General features: G+C 36.6%; 1 protein-coding gene across 10 annotated transcripts in view; it reads right to left on the reverse strand.

Moving 5' to 3' along the window:
- Window positions 1–14,014: 14,014 nt before the first annotated feature.
- CSNK1G3 (casein kinase 1 gamma 3) overlaps window positions 14,015–21,410 on the reverse strand; it is a 128,359-nt gene continuing 120,963 nt past the window's right edge. For 8 of the 10 annotated variants that reach the window (XR_003004826.1, XR_003004827.1, XR_003004825.1 and 5 more), the window contains 2 exons: window positions 16,310–19,910; window positions 14,015–15,957 (listed from right to left, as the gene is read on the reverse strand). Coding sequence is in view for 1 of the 10 variants with exons in the window: in XM_024757144.1 (XP_024612912.1) it covers window positions 19,856–19,910 (55 nt within the window). In the remaining 9 variants the exon portion in view is untranslated. Of the gene's footprint in view, window positions 15,958–16,026; window positions 19,911–21,410 lie in introns of those variants that run through there. The other 2 variants (XR_003004823.1, XM_024757144.1) reach the window with 2 other exon arrangements.

The following is a 21,410-nucleotide window of genomic DNA, read 5'->3' on the forward strand; positions in this document are numbered from 1 at the left end:
ATGGTCCAAAGGGTTATTTCCCCAAAAGATAACTTAGAAAAACTGGTTAGAGAACCCAATAATTGGCCTTAGAAAAGGAAAAATAAGACTGAAAATTCAACAATTGCTGGTTTGATAAAAAGAAAAAGCTCTGGTTTAGGCCAAACAACAACTCAGTCCTACCAGATACTCTTACCACTCCTCACCACTGCACATGCATTAAACCACTGGTCTACTGAAAAAATGATTGCAGTCATGAATCAATATTGGTTGGGAAAACATTAACAAAAAGTCCCTACCTCACTTGTCCCACTTGTTTGAATTACAACCCAGGGAAGCCTGTTTGTAGAGTTCCTGGACATTTTAAACTGCCTAATGGACAATTTAGGGCCTGGCACATAGATGTCATACAAATTCCTCCCCTAATGGATATAAATATATTTTAGTCATGGTCTGTATATTTCCATATTGGACTGAAGCCTTCCCTTACAGACAGGTTATTGCCTCTTCTGTGGCTAAAGTCCTTTTGAAAAAATATTATCACTACCTGGGTAACTCCTCTCAAACTCCCTAGTGACTCAGGAACCCATTTTACTGGCTAGGGACAAGTCTGTGCTGTTTGGCTGGTTTTACAACACTTTCACTTCATTTACCACACTCAATCTTCTGGTTTAGTAGAACACACTAATGGCATTATTAAGACTCATTTGGTAAAATTTGTAGAGGTCCTCTAAATACTTTGACCAAAAGCATTGCTTCTAAATCTTAGATCCACCCCTTTTGGAACTATAAACTCTCAACCCTTTGTAACAGTCACAGGATGCCCAATGCACTTGACTCTTGCCTCTTTTGACCCACAATTGACAAAAGAAGAGATAATCCAATATAGCAAAGGCCTAACTGCTTCTATTAAAAATAACCATGTTTTGGGACTTCCCTGGCACTATAGTGGTTAAGACTCTGTGCTTCCACTGCAGGGGGTAGAGATTTGATCCCTGGTTAGGTAACTAAGGTCCTGTATGGTGTGTAGTATGGCCAAAAAAAAAAAAACACCAAGTTTTGGCAGAGCAATCTTTTCACAGTGCACTCTTGGGAGACTTAAGCATCACACCTCGCAACCTGGAGATTTCCTTTATTGGAAAAGACATCTCCAGAGAGACTCCTTTCAACCTTATTGGAATGGCCCTTATCAGGTATTGCTAACCAACCCTGGTACTACCAAACTCCAGGGAACAGACTCTTGGATTCATGTAACACACCTAAAGTAAGCACCAAACTAGACTGGAACTGCACATCATCTGGTGACCTGAAAATAAAGATTTCCTGGAATCAAAGCATACAATAATTGATGACATGGCTTTCTCAAAATATCCAGACCAGGGCCGCTGGAAGGTTATCGCCAAAACTCTGATGATGACATAACACTTCAGATGATCTCCAATGTCTATAATCTTGACAACGTGTGGACTTTAGATAAAAGTGTCTGAGAGTTTTCCCTCTTAACCCTCCTTGTTACTTGAATGTGACCTCATTAGGTTTCCAATCTGACCACTTACCTACCCATCCATATGAGACACTATACCCAGGAAAGGTCCTTCCTGGTATTGAGGGACAAAAAGCCTCTAACACTGTTAAACCTGACTCTTACTCATGATGCTTTTAGGGAAAGATCTTGATCAAAAGGGGGAAATGTAAAGAAATTAATAAACAGAAACCTAATTCAAATAGAGTTAGGAGACCAGCAGGGGAAGCTCTCATGCCCTACAACAACAGCAGAGACCAACAGGAAGAAGAAAGACTCCTCTTCTTTCCTGGCAAGAACTCAGCCAATGAAAAGCCATGGATTCTTTGTTTATTACAGCCACACAACTTCCTTCTCCCCTCTATAAAAGTGCTCTCTTTCCCTTGCTGAGTGGGAATTTCCATGTGGTTCACCATGACAGCAGACCCAGAACTGCAATTCTCTGCTGATCCTAAATAAATCCATTTTTGCTGGAGAAATAACTGGTAGTCTATTTGTTCTAGGTCAACACCTAGAGAAAAAATGGCCTCCTGCCTGGCCACCCTAAAAAGAAGGCTAGGCAACCACAAGACACAAACAGGTTTTGACAATTAGAGATCCTCATGTAAAATTAATTTGGACCCTCACACCACATACAAAAATTAAGTCAAAATGGATCAAAGACCTAAATGTAAGAGGTACTACTGTAAAACTTTCAGACAGGTACACAGGTGAAAATCTTCTTCACCTTGAGTTAGACAATGGTTTAGCAAAAGCACAAGGAACAAAAGAAAAAATAGATAAATTGAACATCAAAATTTAAAACTTCTGTGCATCAAAGAACATTATAAATAAAATAAAATACAACCCAGCATAAGAAAATATTCAAAAATATATAACTGATAAGGGTCTAGTATCCAGGATATTAAAAAAAAACTCTTACAACTCAACAATAAAAAGAGAAATGACTCAAAAAAAAATGAGCAAAGGACTCAAACATACATTTCTCCAATATACATACAAATGGTCAATAAACATATGAAAAGATGCTCAACATCATTAGTCATCAGAGAAATTCAAACCCAAACCACAATGAGATACCACTTCATACCCACTAGGATGGCTATACTTTAAAAAATTATTCTGAAAAATGAAAAGTAACAAGTGTTGACAAGGATGTGGAGAAACTGGAATCTTCATACGTTGCTGCTGGTGGGAATGAGAAAAGTACGATCGCCGTGGAAAAGTTTGACAGTTCCACAAAATGTTAAACAAAGAGTTACCATGTGGCCCCGAAATTCTATCTTAGAAATTTGAGAGCCTGTCTACACAAAAACTTGTACACCAATGTTAATAGCATCACTATTCATAATAGACAAAAGGCAGAAACAATCCAAATGTCCCTTAATTGATGAATGGATAAACAAAAATGGTACACACATGGATAAACAAAAATGGTACATACATACAACAGAATATTATTCAGCCAAAAAAAGGAAGGAAGTACTCTTACATGATACAGCTTGGATAAACCTTGAAAACTTTAGGCTAAATGAGAGAAGCCAGTTGTTTCAAAAGGCCATATACTGTGTAATTGCATTTAGATGAAATGCTCAGTATAGGCAAATCAATAGAGACTGAAAGTAGATTAGAGGTTGCCAGAGGCTGGGGTGTTGAGGGGGAATGGGAAGTGCCTGCTTAATGGGTACAGGGTTTCTTTTGTGAGTGATGAAAATGCTCTAGAATTAGATAGTGGTATTGGTTGCATGATGTACTTAATGCCACTGAATTGTACATAGTTAAAATAGTGAATTTTTATGGGAACTTGATCTCAGTGTTAGATAGAATTCTCCATCTGTGCTTACACGTAGTGAAAACCCACAAGAATTTGCTTATTTTGAGGGTTTTTATTTTTTTTAATTAGAGAATAATAACTTTTCAATGATAAAATGCCTACTAGGAAGGAACACTTTTAGATTAGCAGTTGAGAATGTTGCTGATCTGCATTCATATTCTTTTTGGCCCCTAATCTTTATTTAGCAACACACACAATTTATTCACTGTACCTATATTGTGAAAGCATGAAGGATGGAAAGAGATAAGTAAAATCTAATGTTTCCCGCTAGAGGAAGAAATTTCCTAGGTGAATTGATATATAGACATAAGTGCAAATAGAACTTACATATTTGTGTCTAAATCATCATAAAGACTCAGACCTCAGCTGGTTAAAACTTTATTTTGCTCTGAAATAGAATTTAAATTTATATTTTTAACCAATCTGACTTGGGAAAACTTTATCCTTTGTATATAATACCCCATGTAAATATATAAAGATTATAATTTATGGTCTATACGTATCTGAAAGTAAAATGTTGAGTTGCATTAATACTGAATTTTTAGATCTTGAGCTAACTAGATTTCTATATCTATATCAAGAACAATGTAGTCTGATTAATATGAAACATTCATAAAATGTCAACTAAATGCATAATACAACTGATATTACCAAGGACTCCTTAAAAGAGCAACTTGCTTATGAAACACTTCTTATATGAAAAGGTCTTTTTAAAAGTGGATTATTATCATAGCAGCAGGTGAAAGCTTTCTTTCATTTTTAACTACTATATTATTATTCAGTAATTTTTCTGTCATTAACTATACATTGCCTAAAGAAAAACTGAAGGTCATGGGTAGCAAATATTATAACAAAATTAAGTTTGAAATAATTGTGCTTGCTCTCTGACTTTTTTCAGAACCACCCCTAGTCTCTTAATGGTTCCATTTTCTTCCAGATAAACAGCAACCCACGGGCAGCCTCCTCTCAGGCTCACGTATATCTCAAGTCAACAAAGACGCTATAGCCAATCACTTGAATGACTTTCTCACTTCCCTCACACATATCATCTCTACAAAGCCCAACGAGCCCTTTCTCTTTTCCACTTTCCCCTTTCTTTGGAATCCTAGCTCATTCCCCCAGGGATTTCCTTTCCTCCACATCATTCTCTCCAGCAGCTTTATACCTCATCTTCACTGATAGATTCTTCCCCCTAGTAAACAAACACATTCAAGCTGCTCCAATCATAAAAACACAAGCAAAACATCCAGTTATTCCTCTTTCTCCTTTTCTCTCAGCCAAGCTTCCTGAAAGAAGAGCCTGTATCCAAAGTTTCTGTTTCCTCATCTTTCCACTCATTTCATTGGTTCTAAATTTTCATTTGCAAAATACTGGAAAAAAAAATCTAAAACATTAAATTCACTCACAACCTCACCACTTTTAAAGAAAAATATTTAAGTTAATAAATGAGAGTTTCCCCTCTTCATCTAGGCCTATCTTTGTCAGGGGGCTTCTAGAAAACTTGGCCAAGGTTTCTTGGCCTCTGGCCAAATGGCCACTCTTCCTTCCTCTAGGATAAAAATGAGCCATCTCCTGGATATCAGTGTAACACAAAACATGCTCTTTTGTTCCCCAGGAGTAATTTATATAGCTTTTAACCAGGGGAGGAAACAACCCCAAGCAATCATTTTTAATCATTTTATCTTTCTCTGTGGCATCAGAACTTTTGAATATTTTCATCTTTGAATATTTCTATTTGAGAAGAGAGGAAATCTACTTTTCATTGTCCTGTGAAAGGTTAAATTGGGCTTGAATATCGTTATTGTTGATGTTCTTTGGTGTATTAAAAAGGGAGCAATGACCAGATTTCATCATGGAGCTTAACCACAGACACACCTCTCATTTGGCTGTTTTCACTCTTTAGGCTTTTTGAATAATTCAAGGAAGGAAGCTACATCAGGAGAGAACTGAGAAACTGGTGAGGACAATATCTAATAACCACTTTATATTAAGTGGAAAATAAAAGGGTCTTTGCTGAAGAGACTGGATCTGTCCCTTGGTGTTCTGGACCTTTCACTCACTGTCTTACGAAAAGAACCTATTAATTAACCTGGGACCTGGTCAGGAGAAGGGTTTTAGCCAAAAATCCCCCTAAATGTCACACCACCTGACTTCTAGCAGTTTTTAAAATTTTTCCTTACATCTGTACATACTTAGCCATGGATGCCCACAAAAGCAAAAAAAAAAAAAAAGTATTTCAAATGAAGTAAATACTATAGTTTTTACCATTACAGTCCTGGACCTCAAAGCAGACCACATAGAGCCTGGGCCTGGGAGGGTCACACAGTGGTAATGTTACACATTGATTCAGGCACTGGAATATTATAGGACAATACCGTAACTCTTCTTTCAAGACACTTGGCTGAGTGAAAAGGAGAAAAATAGAAGAATAACTGGATGGGGGAGCATGATCAATGGAGAGTGTCTTTGGGGTTGGAGGGGCTTGACTGTGTTTACTGAGGGAAGAATCTAACAGGAGACTGGGCAAGTGTTGGCCCAGGTCTGTGGAGGGAGGCCAGTCAGGAGCTAAAACACTGAGTGAGTCAGAAAACAATGGTCTAGGCTGTGAGTCACATGGTCTTACCCAACCACAAGAGAGCAGGAAGTACACCACTATCATGCGATTGGACAAGGGGAGAACCAGAAATACTTGCCAAACAGCACTAAGAGTACCATACCAGGGAAGAGGGCATTTTAAAGAGACATCTCAGTAGCCAACTCTCAGAAGTTTACCTTAAGTCACCACCTTCAAGGAAAATTTAGGAAGGTTGTTTCAGAGTAATGCATCCCAAACCTAGTGATACATGAGAATTATGAGAGGAGTTCTTTAAGAATAGTTTCTCTTTTCCTCCATCAGAATGCCTAGGAGTAGGGCCCAAGAATCTTCTTTGAAAAAAAAAAAACACAAGAAAAAAGTACTATTTATAAGTGACTCTGACTTCCAGCTAGGTGTGGAAATCCCCACTTTAGAGATCATAATGTCTTCCAAATGCATTATTTCATTTGATTATCACATTCTTGTGAAGATGTCAAAGGCTAACAGAATCATCTTCATGGAAACTTTAAGTTAGTTTTCTCAACCAGTTTCTGTATTAGTCAGCTCAGGCTGCTATAACAAAATGCCGTGGATTGGGTGGCTTAAACAATAGACATTTATTTCTCACAGTTTTAGAAGCTGGGAAGTTCAAGATCAAGGTACCAACAAATTCAGTTCCTGATGAGAGCTCTCCTTCTGGCTTGCAAATAGCTGCCTTCTCACTGTGTCCTCAGAGGTGGGGGCGGGGGGCGGAGAGAGAGAGCTCCAGTTTCTCTTCCTCTTCTTATAAGGGCACTAATCTCATCATAGCACCCCCCCTCCCCCAGTCATGACTTCATCTAAATCTAAATACCTCCCAAAGGCCCCACTTCCAAATACCATCACATTGGGGATTAGAGGCTTCGACATATGAATTCTAGGGAGACACAAACATTTGGTCCATAACAGTTCATCGCCAGAACTCATGTCACTCTTATAGGCAAAATATATTCATTCCATCCTAACAACCCCACAAGTCTTAACTCGTTCCAGCATCAATTCTAAAGTTCAAAATCCAGAGTCTCATCAAAATATCATCTAAATCAGATAAGAGACTTGAGGTATGATTCATCCTGAGGCAAAATTCCTCTCCAGCTATGAACCTGTGAAACCAGATAAGTTATGTGCTTTCAAAACACAATGGTGGGCTAGGCATAGGGTAGACATGCCCATTACAAAAGGCAAACTGGAAGGAAAAAAGGGGTGATGGGTCCCAAGCAAGTCCAAAACCTAGCAAGGCAAATATGATTGGATCTTAAAGCTCAGGAATAATCCCCTTTGGTTCAATGCTCTGCCTTAAGGCCACTGGGACAGCAATCTCACCTGTAGCTCTGCCTGATGGGTCGCAATCCTTAGGCTCTGGGCAGCCCCACCTGCAAGGCTCCAGGCAGCCACTGTCTGACCTGTTGAAACTGAGGTGATGGCCCCAACCTTAGAAAATATGCAGGCAGCTCTTATGATCTCTGAATTGCCTTCTGGATCATTCTTTCCTTGTCTTGAAGAACAGCATATGTTCTAAAAGAGAATGAAATAATTCCATCTGCAGCAACATGAATGGACCTAGAGATTATCATACTAAGTGAAGAAAGTCAGAAAGAGAGACACAAATAGCATATGCTTATCACTTATATGTGGAGTCTAAAATATGACACAAATGAACTTATCCACGAAACAGACTCACAGACATAGAGAAGAGACTTGTGATTGCCAAGGGGGTTGGGGGGTGAAGTAGTGATGGATAGGGAGTTTGGGATTAGCAGATGCAAACAATTATATATAGAGTGGATAAACAACAAGGTCCCTGTATAGCACAGGGAACCATATTCAGTATCCTGTGATAAACCATAATGGAAAAGAATATGAAAAAGAATGTGTATATCTGTATAACTGAATCACTTTGCTGTACAGTAGAAATTAACACATTGTAAATCAACTATACTTCCATAAAATAAATTAAAAAAAAAAAAGAATAGCACATGTTCACAGCTGGATAGCTGTATGATCCAGTCCTGTAGGATCTAAGAAATCTGACAGCCTTCTTTCACTTCATCCCAACTCTGTTCCCTTCAGTTCAAAGTGGCAGTGTTTCCCCCGGGGTAGTTGATTTAGTCTGTGGTTCACACCCATATTAATCTCCTTATCAAATGGTTGTTCAGCCACACTCTTAACGTTCTCCTCAGAACAAGCTGTTCCATTTTTTGCAATATGGATAGGCTGAGAATTTTCCAAATCTTTAAGTTCTGGTTCCATTTTGCTTAGCAATTCCTTCTTCAATTCATCTCTGTCCTCTCACATTTTACTCTAAGCAGTCAGGAGGAACCAAGCCCCTCCTTCAACACTTTGCTTAGAAATCTGCTCAACTAAATGTCCAATTTCATCACTTACAAGTCCTACCTTCCACAAAACACTGTAAGACAGTTCAGCCAAGTTCACTGCCACTTTGTAACATGAATCACCTATTTTCCATTGTCCAACAGTCTTTTCCTCATATTGGTCTGAGACCTCACTAGAACAGCCTTTACTATCAATTTTTCTACCAACATGTTTTGCTGGCATAATTTATGTATTCTTACTCTCTAAGGAGATGGAGGCTTTCTCTACGGCTCTCTTCTTTTCTTTCTGAGTCCTCACTAGAATCACCTTTAATAGTCCCATCATGGCAATCTCAGTTTTATCTAGCATGTACCTCAACATTTTTCCAGCGTCTACCCCTTGCCCAATTCCAAAGCCACTTTTCCAGTTTTAGGTATTTGTTACAAGAGCATTCCATTTTTTGGTATCAAAATCTGTGTTAGTCGGCTTAAGCTGGTAAAACAAAATACCATAGACTGGGTTTCTTAAACAACAGCTCTGGAGGCTGGGAAGTCCAGGATCAAGGTGCTGGAATGGCAGATTTGGTACCTGGTGAGAGTCCTCTTCCTTGCTTGCAGAGGGCTACCTTCTCGCTGTACCCTCACGTGGCAGAGAGAGAGAGAAAGAGAACTCAGGTCTCCCTTCCTCTTCTTACAAGGACACTAACGCCACAGTGGGGGCCCTACCCTCATGACTTCATCTAATTACCTCTCAAAGGCCCCACCTCCTAAAACCATCACACTGGGTGTTACAGTTTCAACATATGAATTTTGAGGGGATACAAACTTTCAGTCCCTAACAGTTCCCTTAGAGATGAAATGGATACCCAGAAAGATTGACAAAGCTAGTTAGGGGTTAATTCCTGAACAGAACACATTTCTAATTTCCTATTCCAGTCCTACTTCTCTGAAGCCAATGTGTCCCTGCTGAGGTGGAAGAGAAGAGAGAGAGGGAACATATGACACTTAGTCACTAGAATCACTACCATCTCTCTCAGTAGTCTTTTCTTCTGTTATCTCCAAAATAAATTTAATTTCCCCATTGATTTGTTCCTTGCCACAAACGCATCATTCACAGATATCTGAATTACTACAAACATATGCCTCAGTTTCATGCTAAATGTACAATCGAGGTTTCCATCACATCATCTTCTCCTTGGTAATTTTCTGCCCTGTACTGCTTAAATAATAGCCAATAACAGCTACTATTAATCGAGCACCTACTACGAGCCAAACTTGGCTACAATGAACATATCACATCTTCCTCACCCAAACTTAGTAAAATCAGTGTTATTAATTTCCTTCTTGAAATGAGGCAACTGAGGCTTAGAGAGGTTAAGCAGTTTACCCAAGGTCATAGAGCCATCAAGTGTCGGAACCATGACTTACTTAAACACAGGTTTATCCAACTACAAAGTCCAAACTTTCAACCACAGCACCCTATGCCCTAACAGTGCCCAGTTTCTCGCTGCTACCTTTCCTTCAGGGTCCCATATCCCCCAGTAGCTGAGACTCTAGCTGCCCAACACCACTGATAATAGTTGATCCTTCTGTGAGAGACCTAAAACTCAGAGCTGTTTCTCTTAAGATGTGCACAAAGGAGCCTTAATCTACTTTGCCAAGCAGGCCTTCTTGAGAAATGGGTAGGCACCAGTAGATGGTCTTGACCATGAAAGCTTTGTTGATCCAGGTGTCAGATCTTGCTTAATACACTAGGATAGAAATCTTTCTATATACTATTAATATAGAGAATATATAGTTTTCTGTTTTCTTAAGTACCACATAAGGAATGAATATAATATTCCCCGATGATTTAGGGCAGTACTTTCCAAACATTTTTTTACATTAAAATCCATTACTCAAAAAAATTTTTTTCCTAGTACCTCAATGTATCAGTCAGCTTCACAGAAGGAGAGAACACAGAGTAATAGAGAAAAATGTAAAAAATGAACTATTTACAATGGTGCAGCAGGGTTTAGGGAAACAAAAAGGTTGCTAAACACCCTGGGGTGTGTCTCAGGAGGAAGGCTGCTGCTGGCCAGCTGCCTTTCAGGAGTGTGGCCCCTGGAGTGAGGCACTTCTGCTCAGCTGTTGTCCGCAAATGTGGGGCTGTCACTGATTTGCTCCGCTTCAGAAGGCTGGAGTCAGGTTGCTGTCGACTTGCTCATTTTCAGAAGCAGGGCCACTGCAGTGATATTGTCACTGATTCACTGTCAGCGCTTGTGAATTGACTGGAAGTTATCTTGATTAACAGTGGTTGCCTGTTCGCAACTTAGGACTTTGACTAAAGAATAGTCTTAAACCTTTCTTGAATATGAAAAATAAGTACTTTCAATTCTTAGTCTCTCTTTTGGTCTTCTACCAGCCAAAACTGTAGAAGAGACCATACAGGTTTGTCCGGATGTTAATGTGTCAAGGTACTATTTTCAGCTGTTGTTGCCATTTAAGTAACTTAAGCACCAATTACTGTGGAGGAAAAATAGCTCTAATTGCCAAATTTTTATAATTCATTTTATATATTTACATATTTATACACAATTTATAACATTAAATTCCAAAAAAAGCTGACTATAGAATATTTAGGGCATCCTGACAAAGTCAGTATGGGATTCAGGACAAAATACAAAGTACAAGAAGGAAGTAAGTGATTTTCTTGCCCATATGGTATTTTTAAATGAGACTTTAATTTCCAAGGCGCAATTTAAAATGGGTAGAATGTCATCTCATGAGATATTGCTTTGAGTATATTTGACTTGTTAAAGAGATTTTTTTTAACTGAATGAGGATGCGGGTGAAAAGATCAGATAAAAAACAAGAAAGTGGCTGTTATATACACCATCAGGTTAGAGATGGCCAAGTGATTCACTCAAGAAGAGAACTTAAGCAGGAAGTTTGAAAACAACACCCAGCAGTCTTCACACTAATGTACAGACAAGAGCTATAAACAACAAGACTTAGATAAAAACAGGGCATGGTAGATATGACACAGGAGTTACTGATAATGGGTATGGTGAGATTCCTGATTGGAATACACACAAATGAGAAGAGAGGTATAGGGAAGTATCCTGGACTTATAACACTGAAACTTGGACACCCAAGGTAAAATGCACTGTGGAAAATATGCGGGAAAAGAAGAGAGGAAAACATCAGGATACAACTATGAAAATACATTACAGAATGCCAGGCCAGAAAATCAGATTTAAGCACACAGCCCATTGCCTGAAACAAGGTGTTAAAAAAAAAAAAAAAAAAGTAGTTGAATACATAAACCTTAATTTAAAAAGCCCAGAATTGGGAGACAAAGTTTAGTCATGATAGAGGGCTCCGACTGTCCAAACAACATCTCTCTTATTTTAACATAACCAGAGCATCTGACAATTCTTTATATGCCAAAAAAACTAATCTTCCAGTAAATAGAGATAGCAAAAATTGAAATTCCTACTCTGGACCACCAAAATGACCAGCAAGAAGGAAGTGATTGATAAAGTGGTAGGGTCAGGAATCTTGAGAGAATGTGATCATCTCATCTTAAGATTGGTGATACCTAGTGAAGGGAACTCAAGACTGTGATTCCAGTTCTGCAATTAAAAATGGCTCTGATAAGGGGGGGAAAAAAGGAGCAAGCCTGCAAAAAATGTCTCTTCTGACAAGTCTGACTCTTAAAAGACTGGAAATAAATAGAGTGTGCATAGCAAATGAATATAAGAAATGGTAAAATCTTTAACCACCCCCTCCCAATTAGCTGATGATTTCTTAAAAGGAAAAAAAAAGCTAAAGTCAATAAAAAAGGGTTTTATAAACTACGTGTAGAGCCAAATTTAAGGAAAGGGTTGAAGAATGACAAAAAGAATGTAAGACTTAGCTTCTTTAAAATTTTTCTTTTACCATCTTTTTTTAAATCAAGAATAATCTTCAGTCTAGGAAGTTAAGTGGGGGATGAGGGGGAAAGCAAGAAGGAAATGAAGCCCATCACATGTACAAATATTTTCAAAGAACAACTAAGTCTCCAGACCTGGACAAAAGCCATCCTGAGAGACTTGGCAGATGGTAAATGGAGCAAGGCAAAAAGACTAGACTGGAAATGAAATTCCTATTTTAAAAAAAGAAAAGGGTAGATTATACAGCTACAGGTTGGTAAATAATGTTGAATCCAAGTAAGATTAGACTGAATTAGTTAAAAGGCAATTTGTAATATTAGAAATGATGATCTTTAGAAGTAAACATGGATTCACTAGGAAAAGACATTGCAAACTAAATCCAGTTCCTTTTTCAGATGGGATAATGAGAATGGGAGGGCAAAGAAATGGACTGAATGGTTCACCTAGATTTCAGAAAAACATAAATAGCTAATGGTAGTCAAGCGGTGGAGAAGGATTAGAGAGACCTCTTAGGTATCTGTTATGCGTTCAGTGGATTGATATTCACCTTAAGGCAGGATTAGAGTGACTTGATATAGGGTTTTGCCCTTGCCCTCTGCTGTTTGTTATTTTTATCAAAAAAGGTACAGAATTAATGATTTTGAATTTATCAATGCCATTGAGTCAAAACAGTCGATTGTGCAATGCGACAGAATTAGTGTGCAAGTATTTTTAAACAGATAGGAATGACAGCTTCAATCTAAGACACAGTTTAATAAATACCAGACCTTGTTCCTGTCTCAAGGAGCAGAAGCATACACTCTGTGTGAGAAATAAAGGTGCTGCTCAGTTTTCAATTATAGTTTATCATGAAAGAAATGGTAAATGGCAGCTTGCACGGAGAAGTATTATAAATATCATTGCCAAACTTCAGAGACATGCTGCAAAGAAGGCATTACTCCAATCTGAGGTGAGGAAATTGATGCTAAGAAGTCAAATAACTTGCCACAGTTCTCACAAGGAAAGTGAAGAAGCTGAGAATCAAATTAAATTTGTTTGGTCCCCAAATTCATGCTCTTTCCAAGACCATTCACTGCTTCAACATCTAAGTTCATATGGGAGCTGGAATTATCTCATTTATTTCTAACTCCCATAAGTGCTATGATGCATTTTCTTTAACATTATCATAATTCTTGATGTTACTTCAAAATGACCCTTCCTTTTATAAAGTGAAGAAAAGTTATCTTTTGATAAGTTGTGTCACTCAATTAGGTTAAAAAAAATTAACCTCCAACGTCCATATCTTTCCAATGTGGTCTAGAACAGAGGTTGGCAAACTACAGTCTACAAGTCAAATCTAGCCCGCCTCCTGTTATTACTTGGCCCACGAGCTAAGTATGGTACTTACATTTTTAAATGGGTTAAAAAAAAAATCAAAAGAATACTTCATGACACATAAAAACTATATGAAATTCAAATTTCAGTGTCCATAAATAAAATTTTATTGGAACACAGCCATACTCATTCATTTACATATTGTCTATGGCTGCTTTCATGCTACAAAGGCAGAGTTGAATAGTTGTGACAGAGACCATATGTGGTGCTCTCACTGCTTTACACTGCTGTTCAACACACTACAAATCTCAGTGATGCAGTTATAATTTGACAGCATTTCAAGTGCCACACATACTGTCATACAGACATTTTATTATTTTTTTTACTAATGAATATTAATCATGTAAAAAAAAAGTAAGGTGAACTTTGAGTGTTGCGCTTCTAAGGCACAGTTGAATGTGGATTATTTTGTTATACAATTATATGGCAAAGCATCATGTTTATTATGCAATGACACTTCAGCTGTGTTAAAAGAATACAGTTTATTTTCACATTACCAGACTAAGCACTCATCACAATATCCCCAACTCACAGAAAAGCAACAGTAAGAACAATTAGAAAACTTTAAAACAGAATATCTCATCACAATAGAATTTATTCAAACACACAAAAAAAATGAGAATGAGGGTGCAAGCCACTTACTTTCCAAGTGGCTCATTTGTTAGCCAAACAAAGAATGCTCTTTATTGATGGTGAGTTAAAGCTAATTGTGTTTGACTGCAGCAGCTAAAAAGTGTGTCCAGAGGAGAAAAACATGTTGAAGACCACTAGCTTTTTAGCAAGGACAGTTGCTTGAAGACATCAATTGCCAACTAAAAGACAAGGCAAAATGATTTGGCTTTTGATGAGTCAACAGATGTTACCAATACTGCCAGCTATTGATTACTAGGGAAGTCAATACTGAGTTTGAAGTGCCTCAAGAAGTACCCTCTGTGAATAGTCTCCATGCAACAACTATAAGAAAGAATATTTTTAAAGAACTTGAGAAAACATCAGTGCCAATTAAAGTAGAATCTGCTAAGATGTGAAGTAACTTAATGGTGGTAAGGACATGTGGAGCAGAAAAAGGTTTACTGGGCAAATTTACAAAGCTTGTGAAAATGTAAAATGTTTAAAGTCAATGTTTATGCTTTATATTATTCATCAGCAGGTATTTTGTGGGAACTATTTGAATATCATGTTAATGAACTAGTAAAGTCAATGGTGAATTTCATTCACTCTTGGCAGTCTTAACTATCATTACTTCCATTTTCATTAGAAACAGAAACTGAATATCCTGACTTGCCCAACTACACAGCAGTTTGATAGAAGTAATAAAGTTTTATTGCAATTTTTTGAGCTCAGGACCAAAAGTGAATTTTTTCTGAATGAGTATCACCCTCACCTATTATTAACGAACACTGAATGGATTTGAAAATTAGCTTTTGCTGCAGATTTGATAATGTTTCTTAATAACTTCAACTTAAAAATTACAAGGCAAAACAGCACTTATATGTGAAATTTATACTGCAACAAAGTCATTTTGATGACAACTAATGCTGTTTAAATCACAAGTTATGTCAAGCTGCTTTAGACACTTCCCATGCTGTCTAGTTAACACGAGCAGCAAGATATCCATTCCCACACAAATTTGCAGTGGATGTGTTTTCCAAACTCAACTGCAGTTCCAGCTACATCTTTGGATCTCAATCCAAGTGCACAGGAAATTTCCATATTACAAAATCCACTTAACTGTATAAATAAGGAGCATCCATCTAAACTTTAAAAGGAAGTAATTAACCTGCGATGTAATGATATGTCAAAGGCAAATATCAAGAGCAGAATCTAATGGAATTCTATAAACACCTTCCAAATGGTGAATATGCTCAATTAACATCCACACACTTGTGGACTGATAACAGTATTTGGTAGTATCTATCTGTATGAAGACATTTTCAGAGACGAAATACGTAAAATCACATTACAGATCAGCATAACAGATGAACATTTGCAATCGTTTTCAAACCCCAATTAAGTGAAATATTATCCTCTCAAAATAACTTAATTTTTACCATTAGACCTGTATTACAAAAAATTTGTACTCAAGTGTTCATATATATTTTTAATTTCATCAATAAAAAAGTAGTGGAAATTTGTTTTCTTTCTCATTACACAAGTATATAAAAGCCTTAATTTTGCCTTTTGGCCCATAAATCCTAAACTTTACAAAAAAGTTTGCCAACCCCTAGTCTAGAGCACTGCAGGAGTGTTCTTCAATTTGAGTAAAATCACAGTATGGTAAACATTGCTGTGAACAACTGTTCTTTCTAAAACCATTTTCATATCCCAGCAGTATTACCTGATAATACTTCTATATGTAGTTCTTTCTTTGGTTACGATCCATGTATTCTTATGAAGTAAATTTCCTAAGAAAATAATATGTGGGTCTGTATTAGAGATGGTCAGAGAAGAAACTAGTTAACCCAAACATCAGCAAAGCTTTATAATTCAATTTATTTCTCTTCTAGAAGAAAGGTTAGCTTTTAACTCTACTAATCCAAGTCTATCACAAAAACCTTTAAAACTAAACAAAAGCACATCAAATAGGGTACTTATGACCTGTTTTTACCTGAGTCCAAAACATTTTTCAAATGTATTCATTCACTATATTAGTGATTTCCAATAATATATTCACATTAATAAAAGTCTCAGTAATAACAATGTTTTCTAATTTAAAACAATTAAGTTTGCCTTTATACTCTATTTTGTTTTTCTCACCATGACTGAAGATATCTAGATTGCCTGCGCAGAATCCATTCACTCTCCTTCTGGTAACAATATCCTCATTTCCTTTTGGGGAACACCCCCTTCTACCTTATTTCTCAGTTCAGTGTGTCCTCTGAAGATGGGAGAACAACATTCCCTGGGTCACAGTAGTTGGCTCGAGGGTGGGCATGTGAACCAATGAAGGAATAAATGTCAGTCTTAGGATTTTGTTGGAACTGTTGAGAGAAACTGTCCTTTGTTTTGGCTGAGATTATGGCAGAAGTCTGAAGCTGCTGGGTGGTCACTTTACCATCACACATGAAGAATCTCCCTGACAATGAAAACAGCAGAGTAGGAAGCAAAACTGAGAGATACAGAGAAAAACAGACTCCTGAACTTTGCACCAGGATCAAGCATGCCTGAAGCTACTCCTATCACTGGACTTTTCAGTTAAATGTAACAATGTGCATGCCTATTGCTGAAGCCATGTTAAGTTTCTGTCACTTGCAAAAGCAAAGGGTGCTAATGCAACTATACAGTCATTCAGATTGAAACCTAATCTTAGGTCAGATATCTCTAGAGAGGGCCTTTTAACCCATGCTTAACCTGTTATGTTTCATCTCCATATCTTACTCTTTCTGAATGGTGGTGCTTAATGGACACACATGGGCTTAGTGTGTGCTGCTTTGACTTATCTTACCTTTGGCATCTTTCAGTAAGCAGAGCACCTTAAAGCACCTAGCACAATGATGAACTGTGAGATACTGTCACAGATATATGCTCTTTATCTGGAATGATATTAAAGTCATTCACTTAAAATTGGATTTAATAATATTTCATTTCTGTGAACATCATAATATGACTTCATTTTTGAAAAGGAATGAAATGATTCAGTTTGTTTCCCTCGGTTTATTAGTGGCATTAGTTCTAATTAATTGCTCTATTAAGGAGTTCAGAGAAGTATAAAAAAATTTTTTTTAACTTTCATTAAAGAAAGCTTAGATACTTCCAGGTATGTACTCTTTACAATAGGGTTCCAACAAAGCAAAACAAAATCAAAAAACACAAACGAATGTTCCTTTAGCTCTGCTTTTCACATTTAGTAAATTAAATCAACTGAATTTTTAAAATTCCTGTCTTCAATTAGTAAGTGGCATTATTTTACCCATATTAGAGGAAAGGGGAAAGAGCAAGTTTAAAAAAACTACCTTTATTTTTTATTTCTTTTTCAGTTACATACTTTTAAACAGGGATGTGTTTCATTATTCAGACATTCAGGCAATGTTGACTTCATTAGTGTTGACAGAAAAGAAGCATAAAAATGCAAAACATTGTTGGCTTCACCTGAACATACCTGCATTACCTATTATTGACCAGTTTGTGTTGCCAAAAGACTTATTCCTTGGCATTAAAATGGAGCACTTAAAAATATTGCTAAAAAGCAAATGTCTACACACTGGTCTTTGCAGCAAATAAGGGTATTTATAGTTTTAAAATATTTTAAGTCCATAATTGGATTAATATACACACCTTCTTATGTATAAGGAGTTCAGATCATATAAACACTGTACAGTCCAAAAACCCTACTGAGAATAAAACTAAACAGGCTTATGATAAGAAATACAGATATCGCATGTATTTACAAATATCATAGACACACAAATTTGGTCAAATACTGTAAAGAAAGAAGTGGTTTCACATTATAATGGCCAAAACATCCATCTACCTTGCTCAAAGCAAACAAAAATAAAAACTCAGTATGTAACTCCTGTAGTTTAAGACATCATGACAGTATACAAATAGATAAAATGGAAACTGTTGACCAAATTATACAACAAGTGTTTTCTAGGCTGAGTGTAGGTCTTTAAAATCAAGAACTTATAAAGATCATTCATAGATTCAGAGCAACAATGATAATGTCCTGATTTGCGGTATTCATATGGGTGCCTAATTCATCAAAAACAATGCACTGAACTTTTGGCTAATAAGAAAAATAAATTACAAAGTACAGTTAAATTCCTGTAAATGCAATAATGTCAAAAATGTAGATTTATTTACTTTAATTACATATTTTAAATGTTACCTTGAGACAATAAAAATAAATAAGCATGCCCGGAGGCACACACTTAAAGACAAAAAGAAGGGGCTGAGTGGAAGGAGTAAGCAACAAGCTCATGAATGAAAGGTGAATGTGAGATTTGAACAACATAATTATCTTTCTAGCCAGTCTTTTTGTCTTAACTCTCCTTGCAAATTCTGGCTAGTAGAATGTGACAAAAGTATACCTGTGTCTTCATGGCTTAAAACAAAGCATACTTGAAAAGTGGAATGGGTTTCCTTTTTTTACAGAACCATTACTTTGTTCATATGCAGGCACTTCAAAAGACTATGGGGACAAAGCACCTGACCCATCCTCTCCAAAATAGTTTTCAATCATCACAATTACGCTAAAAAGTAGGAAAATTCCAGAGAACCAGCAAAGTTGAATACAAGAGACTAATGTGCGCAGACGGCAATAGAGTGACCCCATTTTTATTGCTGAGGGTCTTTTTTTTAAATCAAAGGGCAAATAATTAATCAACAGACACCATTGTGTGGCACATCCAAAGTTTTCTGCTTAAGGTGAATGTAATCGTTCAGCAGCAGGTTTCAGTGGGATCTCCTTAGATTTCAGCCTCATATGATGCGGTGAGATTCACATTTATTCCTTCTCCTTAGTGTATTTTTCAAAAAACTCCAACATATCTCATTTCTCAAAGTATTCATTTCTTGCTGTCTAACATACATTATTATCTGGAAGCATAAAGTTACATTATACAAATATTTTGCATTTTTAAAAAATAAGCGCTTTTGCCACTTCGACAACACTGTACTTCACTTAGTGGTGCAACAAAAGCAGAGCTCATATTTACCACACTACTTGTGATTCATTTTACCACTACCATCTGCCAAACCCATAGAGCTTTTTCCTCAGTACCTCTGGGCAGTAACTGTACCATGATTTCACAGAGAGAATGTTAATATGACTCATGAATAGCAGTACCGACAGTAACAGTGAAATCAATGCAGATGTCACACAGATAATGATCTTCTCAAGGGATAACTTCTTTTAAATATTTGGGCAACTCTGTTTTCTCTGTTGCATTATCCACTGGGGAGAAAATTCCCCTTTGATTATTCTCTCACAGAAGTTATAAAAATCAGATTAGGTATATAATTGGTTGACATTTAAGATACTGTACTGCTTTCTACAACAGGAGGAGAGCTTCTGAAAAATGTTCTACAGAACTGTAATTCATCAATACCACCTCATTGGTCCATTCCATTCAATGATGGGCAAAGCACTCATGTTTTGACAAAACTTTAAAGCTTCCATAAAAGTTAAATTAGAAAAAAATACGAATGTAAGACAACCACAAAATGAAGTATGAAAGTATGACATTTTTGTTTCTAACAGTGAGTTCTTGAAAATATATGTGGTCACTACAGAGATGATTTTAATCACAAGACAGCAGATGAACATGTAAGTAACTCCCCATGATCTGTCTGTGTCCAGAGTCATTTGTGGCGCTGTATGGTTTTCCTTTTCCTTCGTTTGAAAAAGCAGCAGCACCTGCAGATGGAGGGAAATACTCCTTTTATTATAAAAATACTAAAATGTTGCAAAGTAAGGCTGAATCTATCATATTAATTTAAATGCCATAGAAAGCCACGGGCTAGTGCAACATAAACAGTGAACATACCAATGAAGCATATATATTAGTGAAACGATGGCAGAGTTGTTACTATCATTTCATCAGTGTGCCTTTTTAGAATAGCAAGACATTCTATGCAACATTAAAAGGAGCCACTAAACTGAAAAGGCTCTGCACGAAGACTAACTAAAAAGCCATAAAGTTCTGAACCCCAACTGACCCATCACATTCTATTTTAGATACTAATTTCTGGCAATGGCATGCTGTTATATAAAGTTCATCTTATGTATTCTTTCCCTTTTTTCCTGGTATTCATATATGATTGTTGAAGCCCTTGTTAGAAAAGCAATAACGAGCCTAATTTGGGGATTTTATTTTCATTAAGAATTAGTTTAGATTCCCAAACTAAAAAGATAAATCCCCAAAACACTCTTCAACAAACATTTTCTATCATATTTACGAAGTGGAAGAGAGAAAATACATTAAATAGAGTAAGAATGCTAAGATTGGCACTTTTAATTCTTTAGAGGTTAAAGAAGGTCAAGCTTATCATGTTATTTTAATTAAGGGAAAAATATGCTTAACATTTACAACAGCATAATCAAGGTGATTCAGTTTTGCAGTTGAAAACTGATTCAGTTTTTGTAGTCTATTTAAGAAATATCTGGTTTTTACTCCTAGGTGGAAAGAACGCAGACATGATCCCTGAGAGAACTAGTTTTTCTCACAGTAAATTCTCCTAGTCATGAGAAGATGCAACACATGTAGAGCAATGCTGAGGTTGGTATGAACTGAAAGTTAAATGAAAATCACTGATCAGCAACTAACAAAACAAATACACACACATGTATATATATTCTAAAAGTCTAGCATTCCTTCAAATAAAGGTCTGGCCGTTTTCCCCTTCCATACCTAAAAGAAAGTCAATCTATCAGAATATCAAGATGACAGGTACCACATATAGAGAGGCTCCTTTTTTTTTTTTCCCACTGAAGTCCTTACAAAGATGTTCCTTTAATTCTTACCAGCCCACCTTCATAAAACAATATTAACTCAACATTTTCAAGCTAAGCATAAAATAAAAGAGACCATGGAGCTTCAGGTGTCCTATCCAGCAAAAGATCATGGAAGATGAAATAAAGGCTAGATATCATTATTTCTGTGAAATAAATGTAAACAAAAATCCACACTGTCCAGTTAAATTACATACTCTCTCCACTCACATTATCTTTAGTCAAAAATAATTTCAGACCATTTATTGTGATTTATGCCATAATTATGAAATCACTATGGGGCATTCAAAACCAAATTACACAATTGCATTCAAGTAGTACATAATGACTAGACCATGGAATGTGAATAATTCAAAATTGTATATATCAGCTGATAAAGATTCAACTAGAAATATGTGCCGTTAT

Source organism: Neophocaena asiaeorientalis, unplaced genomic scaffold (assembly GCF_003031525.2).
Source record: "Neophocaena asiaeorientalis asiaeorientalis breed wild unplaced genomic scaffold, Neophocaena_asiaeorientalis_V1.1 scaffold149, whole genome shotgun sequence".
NCBI lineage: Eukaryota > Metazoa > Chordata > Mammalia > Artiodactyla > Phocoenidae > Neophocaena > Neophocaena asiaeorientalis.